The 23460-nt window shown below is 43.6% G+C and overlaps 1 protein-coding gene across 2 annotated transcripts; it reads left to right on the top strand.

Moving 5' to 3' along the window:
* Positions 1-3462: 3462 nt before the first annotated feature.
* Positions 3463-23410, top strand: IRF8 (interferon regulatory factor 8). 2 transcript variants are annotated; one of them, XM_083513750.1, is made up of 9 exons: positions 3463-4095; positions 8644-8818; positions 10227-10410; positions 12988-13076; positions 15127-15241; positions 15806-15853; positions 16282-16650; positions 17812-17927; positions 19671-23410. In XM_083513750.1, the coding sequence occupies exons 1-9, from the start codon at positions 4088-4090 to the stop codon at positions 19845-19847; spliced, it is 1281 nt and encodes a 426-aa protein (XP_083369876.1). In that variant the 5' UTR covers positions 3463-4087; the 3' UTR covers positions 19848-23410. The 2 variants fall into 2 exon arrangements, with proteins under 2 accessions (XP_083369876.1, XP_083369875.1); XM_083513749.1 differs by lacking the exon at positions 3463-4095 and adding an exon at positions 5905-6170.
* The last annotated feature ends 50 nt before the right edge of the window (positions 23411-23460 follow it).

The raw sequence follows: 23460 nt of genomic DNA, 5'->3' as shown, positions 1-23460 counted from the left end.
CTTTTGTTATAAGAAAAAATACTGCTCCCTTTCCCTTATGGGGTATCTAAGAGCCCGTGTTCTCGAAGCTACCAACATGAGTTTGACCAAATTGCAGGAGGCAGTGGAAGACAGGAGTGCCTAGCATGCTCTGGTCCATGGGGTCATGAAGAGTGGGCACGACTAAATGACTAAACAACAACAACAACAACAACAAGAGCCCATATAGAGTCCTTATGTGGGTTCTCTATCGGTAGGAAAAAATAACAGAGGCCAACCAGAGAATATTGAGAAGCAAAGCAGCTAGTAAGCATGATCTTTATTAAACTGTTGCAACAGGGTCTCCCACTCCCCCCATGCAGGGAGGGAAGAAAGGAACCCAGAACATTGCTGTGCAAGCTCTTATATAGATTTTTGAAATTGCCTACCCTGTAGCTCAAGACCACCACCCAAAACATCATACATACATTGCAGAAAGAGGTGGTCCCCAGCAGAAATTTGAGTGTGTTGCTTCTCTTCTGTCTGCCAGGATACCTGATAATGCCTTATCTGATTGCCTTTTCTGGGAGGCCTGGCCATTCCTTTGAGGCAGTAAATACAGTGGTACCTCGGGTTACAGACGCTTCAGGTTACAGACGCTTCAGGTTACAGATGCCACTAACCCAGAAAAAGTACCTTGCGTTAAGAACTTTGCTTCAGGATGAGAACAGAAATCGCGTGGCAGTAGCGCCGGAGGTCCCATTAGGTAAAGTGGTACCTCAGGTTAAGAAGGGTTTCCAGTTAAGAATGGACCTCCAGAATGAATTAAGTTCTTAACCCGAGGTACCACTGTAGTTAGTTCCTGAATCTCTTACTCATGTAGATAGTGTGCTCAGCTTAACAGATACTTGCCAAACTGTATATTCAGGGAGGTGTGAGCCCCTACAGTCCAAAGACAATTTGAAAGCTTTTCTTATTTCCTTCCTCCTTGCAGAGAAATATTTGAGGTCAATTTGGGAGGGTCAAAATGGCTTCAGGATTGTTCTCCTGTACTATTTCAGACACGTGGTTTATATACTTATGTATGTGTTTGCCTTGTACTACACACACACACACACACACACACACAAACAAACACACAATACCTTAGAATTCCTATAACATTTGAATAAATCAAAAATTAAAAAAAAAATAAAAATAAAATCTGAGTGTGTTCCTCTTTTCCATGGAAAATCAAAGAACATGGGCATGGTGTAACAACAGCTTTCCTGTTACAAAACAATGCAAAATGCTGTCTGCTCCAAGGTTGTAATAACAATCTTTCTAAGGTCATGATCCTAAAAACATTTATTTGGACAGTCTCTACGGAAATCAGCAAGACAAGAATGTGGAACTGGTGGATCTCAAAATGTTGTTAGACTCCAGCTCCCATGATCTCTGGCCACTGACCATGTTGGCTTGGTCTGATGGGAGATACAGTCCAATAACAGCTACAGGGGACCGCATTACTTACCCCTGCCATTAGGACTTTATAATCATTGCCGTGTCAGTGATCACAGTAACCCAGCCTTTTGGTTTCCAGGAAGTGGGAGGAAAACATGTTGTGATGAATCAACTTCCAGGAAATAAGGAGAGAGTTTTGCTGAAGCCACGATGACTTGGACTAACTTCCACTTCCTTGTGAAGATTTCTTCCCCCCAGCAACATAGTTTGGAATAACCCTCTTATCTGGTTGCAGACAGTAGGTGTCACCATACACATGAAAAGAGCGAGCCTGACAATGGATTAAGTAATGATGATTAAAGAGTCAAGACACTGCACATGGATGAGCTTTCTCAGATCCTTATGAAGATACTCCTGTGCCTCTGAATATAAAGGTGGCCCTATTATTAGATATCCTGTTACTCAACAGATGGTGAGGCATTTCATTAGTGTTACAAATGTCAACTCCTGCACTAAGCACATAGAAAGCAGCCTTATACTGAGGCAGACCATTGGTTTGTTGAGCTCAGTTTTGTCCACACTGACTGGCAGTGGATGTCTAGAGCTTCAGGCAGGAGACATTCCCAGTCCAGCCTAGAGACGCTGGGGATTGAACCTGGAACCTTCTGCATGGAAAGCCTGTGTTCTACCACTGAACTACTGTCCTTCCCTTGGCATTGTCAAGTTTATTTTCTCCTATATGCCTTCAGAAGTCATATTATATAAATTCACATAGTAAGAGGTCCATCAGTGACTATTAGTCAAGTTGGTCATACAAAAACTCCAGAGTCAGAGGCTTCAGAGCACCAGTAGCTGGAAAGCAACAACCTTCATGACACCTGGTTATGGACGGGTTGGCAACTGTTGGAAGTGGGATGCTGGGTGGACTTTGATCAGATCCAGCCAGGTAAGGGCATTAATAGGAATGTAGAGGATCCGGAGCATGGGCCCAGGCCACAAATTTGCATAAATGTAAAGAGATCTTTTTGGAAAATTTAAGATGGCTGATGTCTCACCAGTACTGCATTTAACAGCAGGCTGAACCCAGCTTGTAAAGTTCTGCTATTGGGCTGCTTTCCATAGGCATTTGGTTGGCCACTGTGAGAACAGGATGCTGGTCTAGATGGTTCTTTGGCCTGATCCAGAAGCCAGACTTATCCTTTGTTCTTAAATGGCAGGGACTTTCTCATTCCAACTACGGGTTGCAGAGCAATAACTGGAATCCTGACATGCTGGAAGGGGCCCATAGGATATATAGTGCCTAGTGGTTAGTCCAGCTCTGATTCTAACAGACTCAAGCTTTGGCCCAGGAACCCAAAAAGTAATGAATCTCACATCTGTGTAACACAGAGTGTTGTGTGGGTGGTTGGGGAGGCCATGCCGCAGACGCCTGATACAGGTTATGGCATCTCCAGGGATCAAGTAGTTGGTGATGGAAAAGCTCTCCGCCTCAGACCTCGAAGGGCTGCAGGCACATGTGTTTTAAGTAGCACCTCAGGCCCTGGGTCTTTTGGGGGTGTCTGTGTGCCTCACACAGTTTGATAAAAACTCCCGCTTATCAGGCAGGTTTGCCTACCCATCCCTGGGAGCCAGTGCAGTGTAGTGGTTAAGAGCGGTAGTCTCGTAATCTGGGGAACTGGGTTCGCGTCTCCACTTCTCCACATGCAGCTGCTGGGTGACCTTGGGCCAGTCACACTTCTTTGAAGTCTCTCAGCCCCACTCACCTCACAGAGTGTTTGTTGTGGAGGAGGAAGGGAAAGGAGAATGTTAGCCGCTTTGAGACTCCCTAGGGTAGTGATAAAGTGGGATATCAAATCCAAACTCTTCTTCTTCTATCTGATGTTCGGGATTTCCCAGACTCCAGCTTCCAAAGAAAACTTGGCCTTCCTATGGAAATTCCCCCTCTCCACCTCCTGAAGGCTCAGCCAAAACCTCCCCTTGCCTCTCTTGGCAAGTTAGTCCTTCATCAAGGCTCAGCAGCTGCTAGAATCTAACTAGATTATGCATCGAATCAGTCCAACAGCTTTCTTAAAAATACTATCATTTTAAATCAATGAGAAGGCTACAGAAACAAAGGTGAGCGCGGAGGCGGGGGCTAGGGATGCCACTATCAAAATCTTTAAAAACAAACAGCAAACGAACGAACAAACAAATCCGGGACTAGGAAAACTAAAGAGTGCGCACAGGGTGTCAGGAAATCCAGCCTGCCCCAAAACTTTCGACACGTGGGCGCAGGGGGATTTTTAGAGGAGTCAGAATTAAGAGGCGCGCGGGCGGAGCAAAGAAAGTGAAAGGACAGGGGGACAATGGAACGTTGACTTGGGAGTCGAATGTTGACGCGGGGATGGAACTTTGGACTGGTACTCTCGAACGGACTCCCGAGAGAGCGAGAGCGAGAGAGACTGCCGATTTCTCGGAAAAGAATGTAGTGAGAAGAAGGAACGCTGCACTGGCCCCTCCTGATTGGCCAGTTCGCCTCCTTCTTTCTTCCCATTGGCTCAGAGACACCCCCCCTCCGGAGGGAGGAAACTGCATATGCTCCAGGCTCTAATAGAAATAGATATACATATATATTGGCAGGGCGAGCTTCTGTTTCATCTTCCATGACCTGGTATCTAGCGTAGATAAAGATCAGCAACCGGCACAGATGTGGAGGTTAGTGCTTTGTGTGTCCAGGCGTACTTTTCTTTTGCTGGAGTTGCCGGCTAACTTTTTTTTCTTGCAAAGCGAAAATAGCAATTTAGCCTTGGGGCTTCCAGACTACTAATAAGGGGCACAAATTTTTGCTTAGCTATTAGACCTTGCCAGACCTGAAGATTTTTGTTCTTAAACTGTGGATCCCTTTGCCGCCCTGAGCTCTTTCGGGAGGAAGGGCGGGATATAAATGAAATGATCACAATAAATATTTGCCTCCTTGTGAAACGGGTTTATTTTTGCATGCTTCCTTATTTTTTCATATTTCTTATTCTTACCAACTTAGAATTGAATTATCCTTATTATTAGTTTTGCTATTAATAATCTAGCTCTGAATAATATGTATTATTTAATTCAATGCACGTTTATTTGGTAGCAAGTCAAAGAACAGCCTATTGGAATGTGAGTACATATTTCTGCATGTGCCTTTGATCTTCAATAAATCTATGTATGAGAACTTTGTGGAGTTTTGTTGACTGCCATCTAGATTAAGAGAGAAGTCTCAGGACAGAATAAAGTCAGTTGGCTGAAGCCACTCTCCCGGCAGTAAATGTCATTGAACTTACTCCTGAGTAAATTTACTTAGCATTGTGCTGTTGCTTCTGAGAAAGGATGGATAGGATTGTAAGTCTCTCACCTCTCTGTGTTGTGTGTTTATATTGTACCACTGTGTTTTGAGTGGAATTTAAGAGAAATTGTGTCAATCATGGGTTTTTAAAAAAACCACGTTCTGTACTGGAAATTCAGAACAGATTCACACCTTTCTAACCCTATGCAAAACACATCACAAATAACTTGATTCTTATCAATATTAGGAAGTCGCCTTTGCTGTACTTTTTCTGATGCCTGCTAGAAAACCTTGTTTGTAAGCCTACTAAGACATGTAATTTTATCATGTATGTTTTAAAAACTGTTGGTTTTATCTATATTTTGATTATTATGTCTATTTTTTTAAGGTCCATTGATTTTATCAGTATATTCTTATGAATATTTTATATTATTTTATGTAAATTACTTAGAGGTTTCCCAGATGAAGCAGTATATAAATCTTGTTAAATAAAACAAGTAAATAAACTTGGGACACCCCTTTTCTGTATTAAGCCTATTGTTGAACCCACTGTATGGGCTTCTGATTCCCATGCAAGTGTGCAAAGGAGTGCATAAGTAGCCTTGGATTGTATAAAATGGGGGAAAAAATAAACAAATAAGAATTCTAAAAAGTGTAACATGTTTCATCTACCAAAATGTGCCTATATAAAAGATTGTCCAGTAACATGTACAATGAGTAATACAATGATTATAGTAGTTCTTCTTAGTTGGTTTAAAAGCAAAATGATCATACAGAGTAATTCCTCCTTGTTTGACTTAGTATATGTACCTCTTCTTTTCTGGAAGAAACATTCAAAATTTCAGATTCTAAAATGAATTTTCGGTGTGGTGTCTTGGTTTACAATTAAGTGTGGCTATGTGAAGTAGGCAGTAATTGCAGAAGACGAGCCCTTCAAGTTCAGACAAGTGGTGTAGCAGGTACTAGTATGCATGCAAAAGGTTCCATCTTCAACCCCTCCCATCTCCAGGTAGGGCTAGGAAAGACTCCCTGCTTGAAACCCTAAAGCCTGTAGAGCTGTAGCCAGTTAGTGTAGACAGTAGTGAGCTAGAAGGCTAGAAAATTAATAATAATTAGAATGAGACATTCATGATTTATTAGACATTTTAGTCACTTGTTACCTAAAAGGTTTCCGAGTGGCTTGCATTTAAAAAATGCAAATAATGACTTGAAATGGAATCCTTGTTTACAGACACTAGCCTTCGGCCTTCGTGTTTCCCATCTCTTGCAAATAACTCAAGATTACAGCTGCAATGCTGTGTATTTACAGGAAGAGTAGCTCAACTGGTGGAGCGTAAGACTTAATATCAGGGCCATTGGCTAAAGATCCTGCATTGCAGAGGGTTGGACTAGATGATCCTTGCGGCCTCTTCCAACTCTGCAATGCTATGCATACTTACTTTGGAGTAAATCCCATTGAACTGAGTAGGTAAGCATAGGATTACATTGCACAATTAAGTGAGTTCCCTTCTGACAAGACAGTCATCTGGGGGCGTCTCCGTGACACAACTTTGCTAATTGGAACTTGCATTGCTTGACTTTTTCACCTCTCTTTTTAGTGCTCAGATTCTACTGGTCTGCCTTTCTATGTATCCAGTGGCGTAGCGTGGGGGGTGCAGGGGGGGCCAGCCACACTGGGCGCAACATCTGGGGGTTAGGGTTAGGGGGCGCAAATCCACGGGTTAGGGGGCGCAAATTACTTGCCTTGCCCCGGGTGCTGACAACCCACGCGACGCCACTGTATGTATCTAGCTCTGTATGCAGCCTGTTTCCAATGATAATAAATTAGCTGGAGATTTGGTCTCAAATCATTTTTGTGTAAATTATTTATCAAAGGAAAGGTTTAATTTCTTGTTGATTACAAAACAACTGCACACTACTTGGAACAGTTCCTAAGGTCTAGCCGTGTCAAATGCTAGAGCAGGGACAGCCAATGAGCTGCCTTCCAGATACTGAGGACTACAACTCCCATCAGACCCAAACAGCATAGGCAGTAGTTAGGGATTATGGGAGTTGCAGTCCCCAATATAGTTCCCCCCCGGGCTAGAGCACGTCCAGAGGAAGGCAACTAGGATGGTGATGGGGTTTGGACCGCAAACCCTGTGAGGGATGGTTGAAAGAGTTGGCCATGTTACCTGGAGGAGGTAAGCTAAGGGGAGAGCTGACAGTTGACTACAGAAGATGGAACAAACCTGTTCTAGATCCCATGGGTGGAAATGGTAGGCAAGCAGGTTTCAGCTAGGAGAAATTTTCTAATGGTAAGATTTTTCCAATAGTGGAAAATGCTGCCTCTTTTGCTGCAGGTATTTAAGCAGAGGCTGGATGGGCATCTTTCAGGAATGCTGTAGATTATTACACTGAGCTGTGGATTGGACTTGATGACCTTCAGGGGCCTTCTAGCTCTAAAATCCCCTGATTTTATGATTTTCTTGGATGAAGAGTTTTATCAAATTGCAGCTGCCTTTTTTGTCCCTGGTTCTCTCTGTTTGTGTGTACTGTACTGTATGTTTCCCACCATGGGGCATCAGGTGGCTTCTTTGGGTGGACGAGCAATCTAGGTCAGGAACTTGATATGAGGAAAGAATTGAATGTCTTCATGCAGCACAATGGCCTCGATTTTGCTCCCCTGCCCATTTTAAGCTATTTTTGAAATCATAGGAGATCTTCTGAAGGCTTAGCTCCTTTGGTCCATAAAGGGCAACATCATGTTTCTGACTTTTGGCCCAAAGCAGTTTATTACATATATTATTCTGTCTCCTTTAATGTCCTGCATGTTGAGTTTACGGACTGACTAGTGTTGGAAACATATTGCCGGATTAAAGGGGACATTCTTCTGATCCAGGTTGGCCCATAAAATGTTAGTTGAAGAATAGCCAATGTGGTGCCTTCAGATGTTGTTGGACTCCAACTCCCATAATTTCTGACCATTGGCTGTAATGGCTGGGGCTGATGGGAGTTGGAGTCTAACAATATCAGGAGAGTGCCATGTTGACTATCCTTGCCTTAGTTTGTTTTGCTGCAAATTAACACTGTTTCCTCTTTGGGAATCTGTGTGCCAAGGGGTGGGGAATAGCTCAGTGGCAGAGCATCTTCTTTGCATGCAGAAGGTCTCAGGTTCAGTCCCCAGGATCTCCAGGTAGGATTGGGAATGGCGAAGACTCCTGTTGCTGCTGCCAGTCAGCACTGAACAAGCAATACTGAGCTACACAGCATAAGGCAGCTTCCCATGCTCCTATCCACATACCACATGTAAGGATGGGTGTAGATATCAGTTGTTTGATATCTGTAGATGAACATTGTTCTATTGAAGACCTATTCAGAGCTTGAATTTGGTGCCTTCTGATAAACTAGTGGGGATTTAGATCTCATGTTTACTAAGTATGGCCAAACTCAACTTGGGCTGAACAATATTTTTTTTGGGGGGGGGAGTGTATTGTCTTTGTCTTAAATTTTACAATTGTTTGCTTCACACTGTTTTCCTGTTTAAAATATTGTCACTCTGCTCAGAGTCTCTAGGAAGGGCAGAATCAACATTTAAATGAGCAAATCCAGCATTATTTTAATTACTTGTGCTTTACATTAAGCTAGCATTGTGTTACAGCCCCCAGACTCTCCCTTTCATTCTCTGGTTTGCAACCTGATTACTTCCTCAGTCAAGTACCTTCTTAGTTCTCAGACTTGCAACTGTATCACTGTTTTAGGACGTGATCCTATGCACTGTTATCTGAAGAAAAGCTCTACTGAAATCATTCAGGCTTACTTCTGAGTAAATGTGCATAGGATGGGATGGGGTGTGTGTGCTGAACATCTGGCCATGTTGGATGCAGATGGTTAGTCATGGTTAGATTGACTAATTGACTGGAGAGGCTCCTAATAAAAGCTATTCAAATGCTTCCATTCAGGATGTGCGATCGAAACGGTGGAAGACGGCTCAGGCAATGGCTGATTGAACAAATTGATAGCGGGATGTATTCTGGCCTGATCTGGGAGAATGATGAGAAAACCATGTTCCGTATCCCATGGAAACACGCAGGGAAGCAGGATTACAACCAGGAGGTGGATGCATCCATATTCAAGGTATGAAGAATATGCCTTACATCAATGTTGCAAATGTCAAATCTGTTTATTTTCCTGAGTTCCTTAGTAGTTGAAACTTTCTATACCTTTATAAAAGCGAACAACAACTTTTCAAGTCACAACTCTTGAGGTTTCAGTAAGTCTTTTTGAGGGTGCATTTTCACAATCTGAAGTCCGCATGGGCTTGTCCTCTATATTAGGAACACAAGAAGAGCTCAGTTGGATCAGACCATAGGCCCATTCTGTCTAGCATCCTGTTCTCCCAGGGCAAACCGAAGCCCACAAGTACAGCAGCACTCTCCCCACTTGTGATTCCCAGCAACTGTTACTCAGTAACATGGTGCTTCTGACATGAACTCATAGGATTGTAGAATTGGAAGGAATCCTGAGGGTATGATAGCCATTTTCAAATATCTAAAGGGCTTTCACATGGCAGATGGAGCAATCTTGTTTTCTCCTGCTCCAGAGTGTAGGACCCAGACCAAACAGGAGATTCCAACTAAACTGCAGAGAGAACTTTCTGATGGTAAAATCTATTTGACAGTGGAAAGGGCTTCCTCAGAAGGTGGTGGTGGGCTCTCCTTCATTGGAGGCTTTTAAGCAGAGGTTAAATGGCCACCTGTCATAGATGCATTAGTTGAGATTCCTGCATTTCAGGGTTTGGACTAGATAGCCATTATGGCCAGTAGCCATGGATAACTTTATCCTTTGTGAGTTGGTCAAATCCCCCTTTAAAGCCATCCATGGTGGTGGTCCATCACTACCTTTAGTAGGAGCAAATTGTGTCATATGTGAAGAAGTCCTTCCTGTTGTCTTCCTGTATTCAGCTTAATGGATGACTCTGGGTTCTAATATTATGAGAGAGGGAAACACTTTCGCCAAAACATGCATAATTTTATGCACTTATATCATGTCCCGCCCCTACTATGAACTAAAAACTATCATTTTGAAGTTGTCCAAGCCTCTTGGTCACTTTGGTTGCCCTTCCATGGCTTATTCCCTGTAGTTTTTGTAGTCTTAAGTTTCTTTTAAAAACCACCTAATAAAAACAGCTTCTTACTACACTTTACTGAAGCTTCATTTATTTCAGGTAATTATTTTTACGCTTCTCTTCAAACTATAGCTTTCCCAAGGCATTTTACATTACTATGAAAATACTCTTGTTTTATTTAAAACAAATATTACAATGTACAGTTTGAATTGTAATGAAATAGCCAGTTTAAAAAATGCTCAAAATAATAAAAATCAGTAAGAACAAACTGGAATGCCCATTGAGGCACTTGAATGGCAGGGATGGTCTTGCTTAGAGATTGTTCTCAGTGAAAGTCTGATTCCCCCCCCCCCTCCATTTGGAACCTCAGAAAGCAGTGGTACCTCTTTGTGAGAAACTTTCCTGCTTATCCTCTAGGCTTGGGCAGTCTTCAAAGGGAAATTCAAGGAAGGTGATAAAGCTGAACCAGCCACATGGAAGACAAGGTTACGCTGTGCCTTGAATAAGAGCCCCGACTTTGAGGAAGTGACGGACAGGTCACAACTGGACATCTCAGAGCCATATAAGGTCTACCGCATTGTTCCAGAGGAAGAACAGAAATGTAAGTGTAACGGAACCAAGCAGGATCTCATGGTGTAGCTCACAGTAGATTCTGCTTCAGACCACAGGCAAGAGATGATTTGTTTAAAGACACATACAAAGTTTCTTCGTATCTATTGTACAGCAAGCCCCAAATATCTATATGTTTTAAACAAACTGAGGGGCTGTTCTTCCGGAGAAAATGAATTTTGGGAGGAAATACAGTGTGAAAACATTTTTTGTGTTTTAAAACTATATTTATTTTATAAAGAAAACGGAGATGTAAATTTCCTAATAAATCAATTTCTTCTCCTGATTCTATAGTTACTTAATCATCTTCATCGTAGAGATTTGCAAACGGAAATATTATCTACCTGAATTCAAAAGTTGCAAACCACTTTGAAACTGAAGTGAAAGACTGATTGTGAGTTGAATGCACCATAGGATTGTGTCCGCTGCTGCCCCCCTTTGCATGTATGCCATAACCTGCAGTAGAATCTGCATGTGCACGAACTGTTTGCATGTAGGGATGCAGACTGTGTCTATTTACTGGTTCCCAGTTGAATGCAGAGTCTGTTCACATGTAGGCTCTCTTGGAAGTTATGAATGCATGCATGTGGTGCAGCTAGTGTGCATGATCGTGCTCCCCCTTGAACACACATTAACCACCAGTCCTTATGTGTAATGTCCTGCAGTTGCCATGACAGCTGGTCATTCATCAGTTATTCTGTCCAGGTGATATCCAAGAACCATGCATAGGAACATGGGAGAAGCTGCCTTATGCTGAGTCCATCTAGCTCAGTGTTGTCTACACTGATTGGCAGAGGCTCTCCAGGGTTTCAGAAATTACATTCCCAGTCCTACTTGGAGATGTCAGAGATTGAACCTGTGACCTTCTGTATGCAAAGCAGGTTCTGTACCCCCAAAGTACAAGGGAGCTTCTCTTTGAGAGAATGGGAGATGGAGCTTGCTGCACATTAGGATTTGATTTACACACAAGTAAAAGAAATTCATCAAGGTGCTTTTTTCCTCTGATGGCGTCCCCCACTACCTTGACTGATGCAGCTTTCTTTGAAAACCACACCACATTACTATGTGTCTTGCATTCCGCGAAGTCTCCATTCGTATCAAATCCCAGTGTCAAAGGCGCTGTGAGAAAGGGTTTACGGCACCTTTTATTGTCAGCCTCAGCACCTACACCCCAGTGCTCGGTTTGCAAAGCCCCAGATGTCAAGGATACAAAGCAACAACTCTCTGCATTTGCCCTTTGCCGGAGTAAAGCAGAGCTGTGCATTTGTGGTTACAGTAACAGAACACAGAACGTCTGTCTTTGAAATGTCCGGTATTACACGAGCCTCGCTCTGTTTTATTTTTATCTGTGGTTTTTGGTGTGTGGTGACTTTTCAAGCATACAGAATTGAGCTGTCAAGAAATCACCCCCCATAAGGCTGCAAGGCTTAATGCTCATGCAAACGGCTTGCAGTTTTTCTGGAAAACTGTCCACTGTTTACTAAGTCCACTCACCTTTTTTCAGTGGGCAGTATTGTGGCCAGGCATCCGGGCCCTTGCAGTGATCTGGCATGAGGACGGGGAGTTGTTGCCCCCTTGTGCCGATCCGGCCATGTCACTGGCCCAGTGTGGCCCCGCTGGCCAATCAGTGCCAGTAGAGGGACGTGGTCGTGGGAAATTAAAACGTGGCACGGCTGCACCCCCTCACCTTTTTACCAGATCTCCCAACCCACCCGCCCTCTTTTCATGCTTTGCTCTGACACGACCTAGCTATGGACAAATGTCGGCCACCATATTGTTGGGGCTGGATAGGATTTTTTCCCACTTGGCAAGTTGGTTTTCGCCTACCTTGTGGCAATCGTCAAAACTTTGTGAGGTTAGGCATTGGGTAAGCCTTTGTTTGGATGGAGGAGAGGTTGTAGCCTCTGCCTGCCTCTCCTCATTAAGGGTATCCTGTTAAAGGGATCCGCAGGTGTGGATCCTGTCTGATGCCCGGACGTGGGCTAGGGCCATGCCATGACCCCAGTGGGGACCCCTAGGGTTGCCCCTATTTGACGTAAGTCAGGCATAGGCAAACTTGCCCCTCCAGATGTTTTGGGACTACAACTCTCATCACCCCTAGCTAACAGGACCAGTGGTCAGTGGGAGTTGTAGTCCCAAAACATCTGGAGGGCTGAGTTTGCTTATGCCTGACGTAAGTCATAGGGCTCTCCCTATTGGTGGTTTGCCCTTAGTTGGACTCCCTGCAGATGGGTGGGAGTTGAGATATAGCCTGGCTTCACCCAATGCCTAAGCCAAACTGCTCACATCTGTAACCAATAAAGTTGTGGCTTTTTGGAACCCATAAACCTAAATACTTGTGTCTGTGTGTTTATTAGCCACTAGGGGACTACGAGACATGGGGGCCTTGGCATGCAAACAACCTGGATCGCAGGGTATCGTCAAACAGTTTTCAGATTATTTGGGGTGGAAAGTTGGATGGCCCTTATGGAAGTACCTAAAACCCTCTTGCAGAGGGCTAAACTACATGCCAAAGTTGCCACTCTTTTAGAATAGTTTGTAATGGTATTCAAACTGTGTTTCTTCCCAGGCAAAATGGGGATGGGGAATGGGTGCAGCTTGAGTGAAGTAACGGAAATGGAGTGCAGTGCTTCTGCAATAGATGACTTGATGAAAGAGGTAATTAACACCCCCTTTGCACATGCTAATATATCACTTTATTTCTTCAGACTTTCTTTTTTTTGAAGGGTCACATGTACAGTATATGTATTTTTGTATGCATTAGTTGGCATTACAAAAAGTGTGAATTTCAAAGGATGGTGGTGCTGCAGTTAATGTATTGCTTTGGAAAGTGCAGATTTTGTAAGTTCACATTTAAATGTGAAATGAATCGAATTTCTCCTCTATCCTTCTCCACACATGCTCATTCCATGCACACCTTTGCCCTTGAGTGTCCAGGCTCTATGGCTGAGGAGGGCTTATGTGTAGTGCCATAGCGGGACTGGGATGATGGTGTTAAATTCCCTTCATTCCATCCCCTTTCACTCCACCCAGAACAAAATTTACTGTACCATTTCAAATTTTCATTTCTTTTATTTCTTTAGAAAGCTTCATATATTGTTTAAATAAAAACAAACAAACCTGTAAGCTGTTTACATCAATAAGTTAATAAAATATTCATTTTTTAAAAAAATAGCAAATAAATACATTAAAAACATGGTGGATGAAGTAATAAGAATATAGACAAAAGGAACAGTTTTCAAAACAAATACACATAATAAAATAAAATGTCTTTGTAGGCTTGCCTAAACAAAAAAGCCTTAGCAGGCAAAGAAAGTAGGAGAATAAAGGGCCTTTCCTAATATCAAGAGGCTGGGAGTTCCTAGGAATAGCTGCTGCCATATTACAATATTGATTTCTTGCCAGTGCAGATCAAACATTATGTGGCACTTATAAAAGTGCAAGCTCTGCAGATTGAAATGTGCACATATTGGGTAGCTATAGCATCCTATTAAGCATGAAATGGGAACTATGGTTAATGGATTCCAAACAAGGCCAGAATTTGGAAGCCACCTTTAAAACACAGTTTGGCCCTTCTTCTTCTTTGCTTATGTAGTGATGCAGAAGTAAGGAAGGGCTTTAACTCAGCGGCAGAGCATCTGTAATGCACGTAAAGAAGCTTTCAGGTTCAGCTCCCAGGACCCCCCAGATAGGGCTGGAAATTCTGGGGAGTCGCTGCCAGTCAGTGTAGGCAATGTTGAGCTAGGTGGACAGATGCTCTGATTCAGTATAAGGCTGCTTCCTATGTTCTCACAGTAAAGAACTGCCAGAAAAGCAGTTATTCAGCTGTAATGGGGAAATTGGGCCCTGGAGATAATCCACTTATTGCACAGGGAAACATGCAGCCTTTGTGGGATAAGAAATCCTTCCCCCATCTGGCATTTGGATTGTGTGCAAACCACAGTTTCACAACTGTCAAGCTGCAATTTGATTTGTGTGTGTGTCTACCTTAGGGGTGGTTTAAAAATTACTGAAACAATGTTAAGTGCTTTGAAACACACAGTGCTTTTGGGGGAAAGTAGTCAGTGGTCTGGGGGTACCATCCCTTTTTTTTTACTGCTGGTTTTGCTGCCATTTTGTGCTGGCATCCATGACACTTTTATCAAGATGTGAGTACTTGATAAGAAGCAGCAGCACTGGACACACTGACCATTTCTCTTCATACGTGTAGCCAAGCCGGGGGGGGCAGGGAGGCAGTTGCTCCCCTAAATCAAGTAAATAAATGAAACTAACAGCTTTGTTCCTCACCTCTAACATAAAGTCTGTCCCCCCAACATAAATCCTGGCTACGTCCATGTTCGCGTCTCTCTCTCTCTCTCTCTCTCTCTCTCTCTCTCTCTCTCTCTCTCTCTCACTCTCTCTCTCTCTCTCACACACACACACACACACACACACTTTTCCTCTCTCTGTCCCCCCCACCTCTCTCTCAAAGTCAAATTCTCTCTGACACACATAGAATTTGTGTGTGTGTATTTGTATCTCCTATGTTTTTATAAGTATTGCTCTTTATTTTTGGAGGGGCTCTTGGGAGGCATCTTGTCATACGAAGCAGCAGAATAACTCTCAGGAGCATCACTGCTTTCGGGTTACATACACAGTACTTCTAATGTTAACATTGCCATCTCAATGGTCATCTTCTATCTCTCCCCGCCCCCCATAAACTTTCCAGCCCCCCTCTGCAGTGGATGAATACCTTGGCACAATTAAACGAAGCCCTTCACCGCTTCAGGAGAGTGGAAGAAATCCACCAATACCCGACTGGTGGACTCAGCAGTCAAGTCCTGGTAAGGCACTGTTATGTTCTCAGAAAGTCAAGGCGCTCACATCATGGATACAGTAAACACCAGCATGTGTATCTTAAGTTAGACGCAGAAGCTAAATATATAAGCCCTTCAGGTGTCCACATGAAATTCATGTCTATATGAAATATGTTCCAATGTAGCCAGGACAGTGAGGTCCTCAGATCATTCACTAATAGGCAGTGGGTATTTACCCTTCCAGGCTGAAAGCATAAATCTCTTAGCCATAAGGGCTCACAAGGTCCACTTTTGTCCTGCCTTTTGTACTACAGAAATACTTTTATAAATATAAATACATAAGCCATCTTGTTTAGGCAGGCACTGGTTTTAGTGGGCAAATAAGTATTTATCCGATGCCTCTGTTTTAGCTGCTGTTTCTGTTTTGCTTATAATGTAATTTAGAAAATAATAATGTATTTTTTGGTTGGCTTGTATAGATGTTAGCTGCCCTAAGTGGTGTGCAGACACCAGAAGGGCAGGATGTCACTTGTTATAGAAGTAAATAAAATAAACACATGTACCTTTTCTTTTCTTTTTTTAAACCCACAGCTTTGCCGCTGATGAGTGGGTGCACTGGCTATGAAGCAGTTCATTCAGGTATGGCGACTCTTCAGCTTCCTCCCTCAGTTAACATCTGGTACAGTTAACCCTTGTTTCATTTCGTTTTCAACCCAAGTCTAATTTTTTTAGGGGGGGGGAGTTAAAGATACCAAGAACTCCTGCTTCCCTGCCCCCAGTAAAAGCAGCCCATGGTGACAGGTCCCTGTCAGAGCCGCTATAACTTTGTAGCTGAAATTAGGTGCTTGAGTTTGCCGTTTTCATTCTCCCTCCAGACCTCTTTTCCTTTCATGATGTATCTTTTAAACCGGGGGACAGGTACTGTGTTACCACAGATATTTCTGAGCCACTTTAGGAGCTATTTTCTCTTGCTGAAGAGCAGTATTAACAATGCTTCATATAAAGTAAGTAAATAAATTGGCCACATACAACCCCTTGATGGGTAATTGCCACATATCTCTTCACAGGCTATTCCCAGATGGTGATCAGCTTCTACTATGGCGGGAAGCTGGTGGGAAACACAACAACCTCTCGCCCCGAAGGTTGCCGGATCTCCCTTGGAGACCTGCCTTATGCCTTGGAAAGCTTTGATCACGTGCGGTTCCCGTCGGCAGACGTGATCCCAAACGAACGGCAGAGACAGATCACCAAGAAGCTCTTTGGGCACCTGGAGAGGGGTGTCCTTCTGCAATCCAACAGGCAGGGCATTTTCATCAAGAGGCTGAGCCAGGGCCGGGTCTTCTGGAGCGGGAACACCATGATCTACAAGGACCGCCCTAATAAGCTTGACCGAGACGAGGTGGTCAAGATATTTGACACCAACCACTTTCTCAGAGGTACGGATGGGGGGTGAATCCGATTCATTTTGTGTGTAAAGACGAACCTACCTAATTTGCAGTTTCTGAACCAACACACAAACTGAAACGCAGCCACTCTTCAAAATTCACACCTCTCCGAATTTTTGCTTTTCGGTTCTCCAGCCAACTCACATGTACCGAAACGATTATTCTGGGTCAAAATGGGCATAGAAATGCATATGTTCGTAAAAATATAACCTACAAAAACTGCATTGTAGTAAAGGAGAATTGCTTTGCAAAAACATATATGTTTAGGAAAATAAACTAATGAATTTCCACGGGGACTTTTTTTTAAAAGAAAAATATTGCGAACTGATGTAGAAATTTGGGAAGCTGAACCAAAGACTGGAAACATTAGAAACTGAAAGAAACTGAAATCAACAGATTCACCCACTCCCTCCTCAGAGGTCTGTGGGAGGTCTTGGTGCAATTCTCACTTGCCCCCATGTGCTTGAGAATTTTATGCCCAGGGACATTGTGCACCCTCAAATTTGAAACTAAGATCAATGTGCTTTGCCAAGGTCACCCAATGCAGGTGTGATTCTGCACCCTACATAAGTTATGTGTAGGTTCAAAATTTGCACGGAATTGCAGTTTGTTTTGTCTCTTCTCTCCATGGGGAAGAGGGGAAAAAGATCTCGTCTAAGTCCTGGGTATTCTGTTCTTCACCCCCATCTTTTGAGGTTTCAGCAGGCATTGCCACACACAAACTTAAAATATTTTTTTGCACTCTTAAGGGCTAGAAACTTGTTTCATTTTTAAACAATAATAATGAAAAGCTGAGATTCCTAGAATTCTTCTCCCCATGCACCTCTCAGTATGTTCTGGGAGTTCCCCAACCATATGGAGCAAATTTAGGGGGCACGTGGGGAGAGAAGAGGGAGGGGAAGTTCCATTGCAGAACTGTTTAGTTGGATGCTGTCCAAGATTATTATTTTTTTGAAAAAAGTAAGGATAGCCTTCACTGAATTGTATTCTTGAGTGTCATAGAAGCATTATGCACACATAATATTCCCTTGTTCAGCATTCCAAGTACCTCTGTCTCCATTTTGTTACAGACCCACCTGCAGTTGGGCTCCCAGACACAGAGACAAATGACTTCTGCCTCTAATTAAAACATTTGCCATTTTCTTCTTCTAGAATTTCACCAGTATTACAACAATCAAGGCCGCTTCCCAAACAGCAAAGTTCTTCTATGTTTCGGGGAGGAGTTTCCAGATGCTACCCCTTTACGCTATAAGCTGATCCTAGTTGAGGCAAGTATTATAGTCTGTCTTGGTGTCAGTTGTTTATATTATCTCTGTGCCCCCGAGTTCTTCTCTGACTTGAGTTCTCTCATTTATAGTGCAAGACGATCTTGTGACTTCCCAGTGTTAAATTCAGGGAAGTTCCTCCTTTCCCACCCACAGTGTAGCATCAACAATCAAGTGCAGCACATTTTTTTTCTGTTTTGTTTTTAAAGCAGGCAACCAAGATACTAGTCCTCATGTTTTGGGGAAAATGTTTTAAAATGTGCTTTATGCTCAGGCTTGCCTGATTTTGGTGTCAGTAAGGCATTCTGTTCCCCTAAGTTTGGCAAGTGAACCTGAGGTGGCCCTCCCCTTCCCTTTATGGAGGTAGGCCCCTTCACAGAGAGAGCTGTCTGCTCCCTAGATGGCTTGGTGTACCAAAACATTTATTTGATAGCATTGGCACGCTAAGCTCCTGTCTACGGAGAACACAGAAGTGTCATGTTCCCTGCCATTAAGGCTTAAAAGTCTACATGAGACGAGCAAGGCCAGGAAAAGGGGAGAGAGGACTTTTATGGAAGAAGTATTTCCAAGCATGGTCTATGCTTCATAGCTCTATGTCCAAGCATCCTTTTTTCTTTGCACTCCAGACCCACCAAAACCTTCTGGGGAAAAAAACCACACTCAGACACAAAACTTTTAAGTGCAGCCTGGAAAGGGTGTGGATAAGGATGGATAAGCCCTGTATTCACAAGGAGGGTTTTCTCAACATAATCATCATCATATAGACAAGGGAGATAGATACAACATCACATTTGACTGCCTCTTTCACGTATTTCCTCTATCAAGTATTGCAACAAAAAAAGAAAGAGACTACAGTAAGCCTGCAACTTACGCACATTTAACTTGTGCATGGTCAGCTTTTTGTACTTGGCATTTTTTTAAAAACAACAACTAAAAAGGGAGTGGGCATCCAGAAAAAAAAGACTTTGGCAATCCCACCTGCCATTGCATCCAATGTGTTTTGACTATACATGATTTTGGCTTTAGGTGCAATCCCCGGAACATAACCCCAGCACAAATTGAGGGCTTAGTGTACAGAATTGTTTATCCTGTAAGAAGGAGAATATTTATAAGAAAGAGAGTAGAGTAGGACTAGCACTGAATATTAACTCAGAGTAGTATTCCACTGGTTGCCGGTTTCCCCCCCTGGCCAAATTCAGGATGCTCTCGTTAGTGTTCAGAGCCCTAAATGACTCCAGCCCCAAATACCTGAAAGACCGCCTCCTTCCCTTCAGACCACCTTGAGACCAAGATCAGCAGAGGGGTTCCTCTTGGTAGTTCTCTGCCCTCAGAGGCTTGGGGTGGTGGCAGCAGTCCAGGAGGCAGCCTGTGGTAGCCTGTACGTTGTGGAACCCCCCACAGACGTACACCTCACACCTTCCTTATACACTTTCTGGCGATTGCTGAAGGCACACTTCTTTGCATGGGCTTTTGACACTTGAGGTGTATATTTTTAGGACCTGCCTTATTTATGTAATTGCGAGTTGTTTTAAACTGCTTTTAATATTTTGTTGTCATGTTGTGTTTTAATGTTGTAAGCTGCCTTGGGGCCTTATGGTGAAGGGCAGGATAGTAATAGTAATAGTAACAACAACAATAACAACAACAATAGTATCCACAATTGAGTAGGACCATTCTGCTGCACATTCAATCCTTCAAAGGTGCCACTGCTCAAAATAAGGATTTCTGATCTTCTCCCAACTTTAGATTGAGCAGCTGAATATTCGTCAGTTGGTGGAGGAAGCTGGGAAGAACGACAGCAACTCTTTGATCCACCCGATAGGCGAGGAGCTGCATTATGACCAGATATATAGGAATTTCCAGGATTCTTGTGGACCACACCAAAGACCCATTTTCCGAGAAAACCAGCAAATCACTGTTTGAGAGAATCCTGGGCAAAACATTTGTTTTTTAAGGATTCAATTTAGATCTATTTTTGTATCACCATCATCCATTTAATTTTTCCTTTTGGGAACATTGTTCTGGGTTTATACATGTAGATGTGTGTGTGTGTGTGTGTGTGTGTGTGTGAGAGAGAGAGAGAGAGAGAGAGAGAGAGAGAGAGAGAGAGTTTGTGACATCTTGTTTCCCCATATGGAATTTGACATAAAAAAAGGAAACAATTAAGCATTCCTTTGGGCTTCTCAGCACTATAACATACATCCAAAGTAGCTTTAAAACCAGTACTGGGGTATTGCTGGATGGCTTGGTTTTTGAAAGGAAAAAAGTGAGGTTGTGATTCAGCAGCTTTGATCCCAAAAAGACACACACCATGTTGATTCATTGGCCTCAGAACAGAGAGGGACATCTGTAGGGCTGTTTTGGTGTCTGGGTAATGTGTTTCCTGAAGAGGAGGGGTGACGCAAGCTCCAACCACTGTATCTCCCCCCCCTTTTGGTATAAATGTCTGCATTTAGGGGAATATGGAAGTGTCCCCAAGAAACATATCTCCTTCTGTTGTTCAGTACTGGGCATCTAGATGGAGCTGCTGTGTGTGTGTTCAATGTACCTGGAATGTGAACAATATAGATGGATAGATGATAGATAAAGATGATTGATAAATGATAGATTGATAGATTGATAGATGATAGATGATAGATGATAGATGATAGATGATAGATGATAGATGATAGATGATAGATGATAGATAGATAATTGACACACACACACACACACACACACACACACACACACACACTGCAAGCCCCAGTGAATGAGAGACACTTCAGCTGCAGAGATGGGCTTATATGAGCTTTGCAGAAAGGGACTCAAAGGGGCTGATTCACATGTGCATGTCAAGTCATCTGATTTCTGTGCACTCAATCACTGGCAGCTAAGCATGTGAGCAGAGTCCACCGAAAAGTCTAGGGGTGATGTGAAAATGTTATTGGTGGTGATCTCCAATAGCTTATTCCCATGCACTGGCGGAGGAAGGGGTGTGTGGTGGGTGCGGTCCACCCCAGGTGTCATCCCTGAGGGGTGTGTGACATCACTGCCCCGCCCCCCTGGGATGCTCACCGCTTGCTGTGGGCACTGCCGCCCTAGGACGCTCACCCCACCCCTGCGGGCGGCTAGCCCTGCCCCTGAGTGCACAACGTGTGCGCTGCTCCAGGTGCTGGAGAAGCTAGCTCCGCCTCTGTTCCCATGTGCAAGTAATTCCTTAATGTCGCAGTCATCAAGTGATGAATATGCATGTGTGAACCTAGGTCTGCTCCCCTGCTCCCAAGACGCCCATCTTTAGCTGTCTTGTGGCTGCTTTGCTCTCTTTATATTTTCAATATATCCCGGTAAGAATTCTGTGATGACTTTGTTGACCAAGTGGCTTCTTACCTTTGCTATTAAGAAACCACACCTAGCTATACATTTTTGCATCTATGTAATATATTCCTGTAAAGTTTTATTTTAGCTCGTATTGCGTAGCTGTTTTTTGTGGTGGAGGGGGAGGGTAGATTAAAATGCTAAGTCATTTAAGAACTAAACAGAATGCTGAACATATGAAACTTGTCTTATATGGAGTCAGAGTCAGACCACGGGTCCATCTAACTCAGTATTGTCTACACTGACTGGCAGCAGATCTCCTGACAGGAGGTCTTCTTCCAGCCCTGCCTGGAGATGATGGGGGATTGAATCTGGAAGCTTTTGCATACAAAGCAGATGCTCTAAAACTGAGCTGTGGTTCTTCCTGATTTTTTTTAATTCTTAAATAGTAACATGTACCCCACCCCCTTAAGCTATGTTAACTATGAAGTGTTTCTCAGTAAACAAAATATCCCAAGAGCGAAATGTGAACAGCTCTACTTGGTGAGACCAGTAAGGTAAAGGTAAAGGGACCCTTGACCATTAGGCCCAGTCGTGACCGACTCTGGGGTTGTGGCGCTCATCTCGCTTTATTGGCTGAGGGAGCCGGCATACAGCTTCCGGGTCATGTGGCCAGCATGAGACCAGTACCCTAGCTCAAAAGGGCAAGTGATAGATGCTTCAGAGCAGAGTTGGGGAAGTTTATTCAGTCTGAGCGCCACATTCCCTCCTGGGGGTGTCACATGACAGCGGTAGCTGAGGCAGTGAATGTGACTCTGTTCAGTTTCTATGAGCCATTCCTCCAGCCAAGCAAGTAGGAGAGAGGCATTGCTACCATTCTAGGACAAACTCCAGCAAGGCTTAACAGCTGGAAGGCATGGAGAGGAGTGTGTGGCCTAGAGAGAGTCCCAAGGGCAAGACAGAGAGGTCCAGAGGTCCCTGGGCCTGAGGTTCTCCACCTTTAAGAAGAAGAGCAGCAATATGTTCTTGGCTCTTGGTTCTTGGTTTTGGAGGATGCTGCTGTATATATCTATGTTAATAGGAAAAGCATAGACGAGTGGGTCCATAGGAGGGTGGTGCTGGTGGGGATCCAGTAGGATATGCATCAATGAGGACCAGCTGAAGGGTCCCAGAATCAGAAGCTGTGTAAATATCTTATTATAGAGCTACATCAGCCTGGGCTCTTAAGGAGCTATTAGCACACATGCGCTTCAGAGATCCCTTGTGATTGCATGCACACAGCTCTCCCATCCAGTGGAGGGAGCAGTTTCGTGTGTGCCAAGAGGTTAATGGGTGAGCACTGCAACTCATTTGTGCACATGGCTGTGTGGATTGAGCAATCTCCGTGTTTATGCCATGGTTGCAGCAGGAGGAAGGGGGTAAATCTCTGTGTTACTTCTTGGTACATCAGGGGTGTGACACAATCACTGGGAGGGGGAGAGGAGCAGGAGTTAATTGCTGCTTTTCTAGAGAGTTGCATGCCTCGCTCTGAGCAAGCTCCTGAGAAAGCTGATTTGGAGGTGGTAGTTGTGACCTCCCCCCGCCCCTGCATTGTAAATGGGGAAGAGGAATGCGCAGTAATCCCAGGGGGGAAACACTTTAGAGTATTGCAAAAACTACAATGGTTAAAATCCAAAGATCATTGAGGGACAACATTCATGTGTGCTAAAGCATGTGTTCAGTGTATGTACAGGTTAGGAGTGTGTATAAGCTATCATTAATACAGACCCAGCCTGCTTGTGTCTGTGTGTGTGTGTGTGTGTGTGTGTGAGAGAGAGAGAGAGAGAGAGAGAGAGAGAGAGAGAAAGCAGTCATGCATTGTTCATTGTTTGAAAAGGGCATTATGCGCATTTTGCTGTCAGCTTAAAACCAAAGTGATTGCTTTGATCCTGTGCTACCACGTGCATGATGGAACACCCACATGGAGCTCCTACCTTGTGCAAAGTCTTGTCCACTAAGGGCAGAAGTGAGCAGGGAAACTTGCACTCAAAAATGTGTGACTATGCACCCCTGAGAACAGACACAGTGCTTTGGATCAGTCTGAATGTCTCCATCTATAGTAGGCAAAGTATTTATTGTAATTGCTTGTTTTAAAATGTTTTGTGATTGTGTACCAAAGGTACCTGCCAATAAATATCTATCTTTCATAACCTCTTGTGTCTGCTTTCAAATGGGTAAATAAATTTAGTCTCACCTGATT

This window comes from Podarcis liolepis (genome assembly GCF_965112155.1).
Source record: "Podarcis liolepis genome assembly, chromosome: 7".
NCBI classification, from domain to species: domain Eukaryota; kingdom Metazoa; phylum Chordata; class Lepidosauria; order Squamata; family Lacertidae; genus Podarcis; species Podarcis liolepis.
Note: the sequence above shows the minus strand (reverse complement) of the source record. Positions and strands in the feature narration are given on the sequence as shown.

Excerpts from the sequence above, each read along its gene's own strand:
- IRF8 (XM_083513749.1), top strand. The coding sequence starts at position 6,130 with ATGCATACTTACTTTGGAGTAAATCCCATTGAACTGAGTAG. Across the intron at positions 13,077-15,126 it reads TAGATGACTTGATGAAAGAG|CCCCCCTCTGCAGTGGATGA; the intron begins GTAATTAACACC and ends TAAACTTTCCAG. Across the intron at positions 16,651-17,811 it reads CACCAACCACTTTCTCAGAG|AATTTCACCAGTATTACAAC; the intron begins GTACGGATGGGG and ends TTCTTCTTCTAG.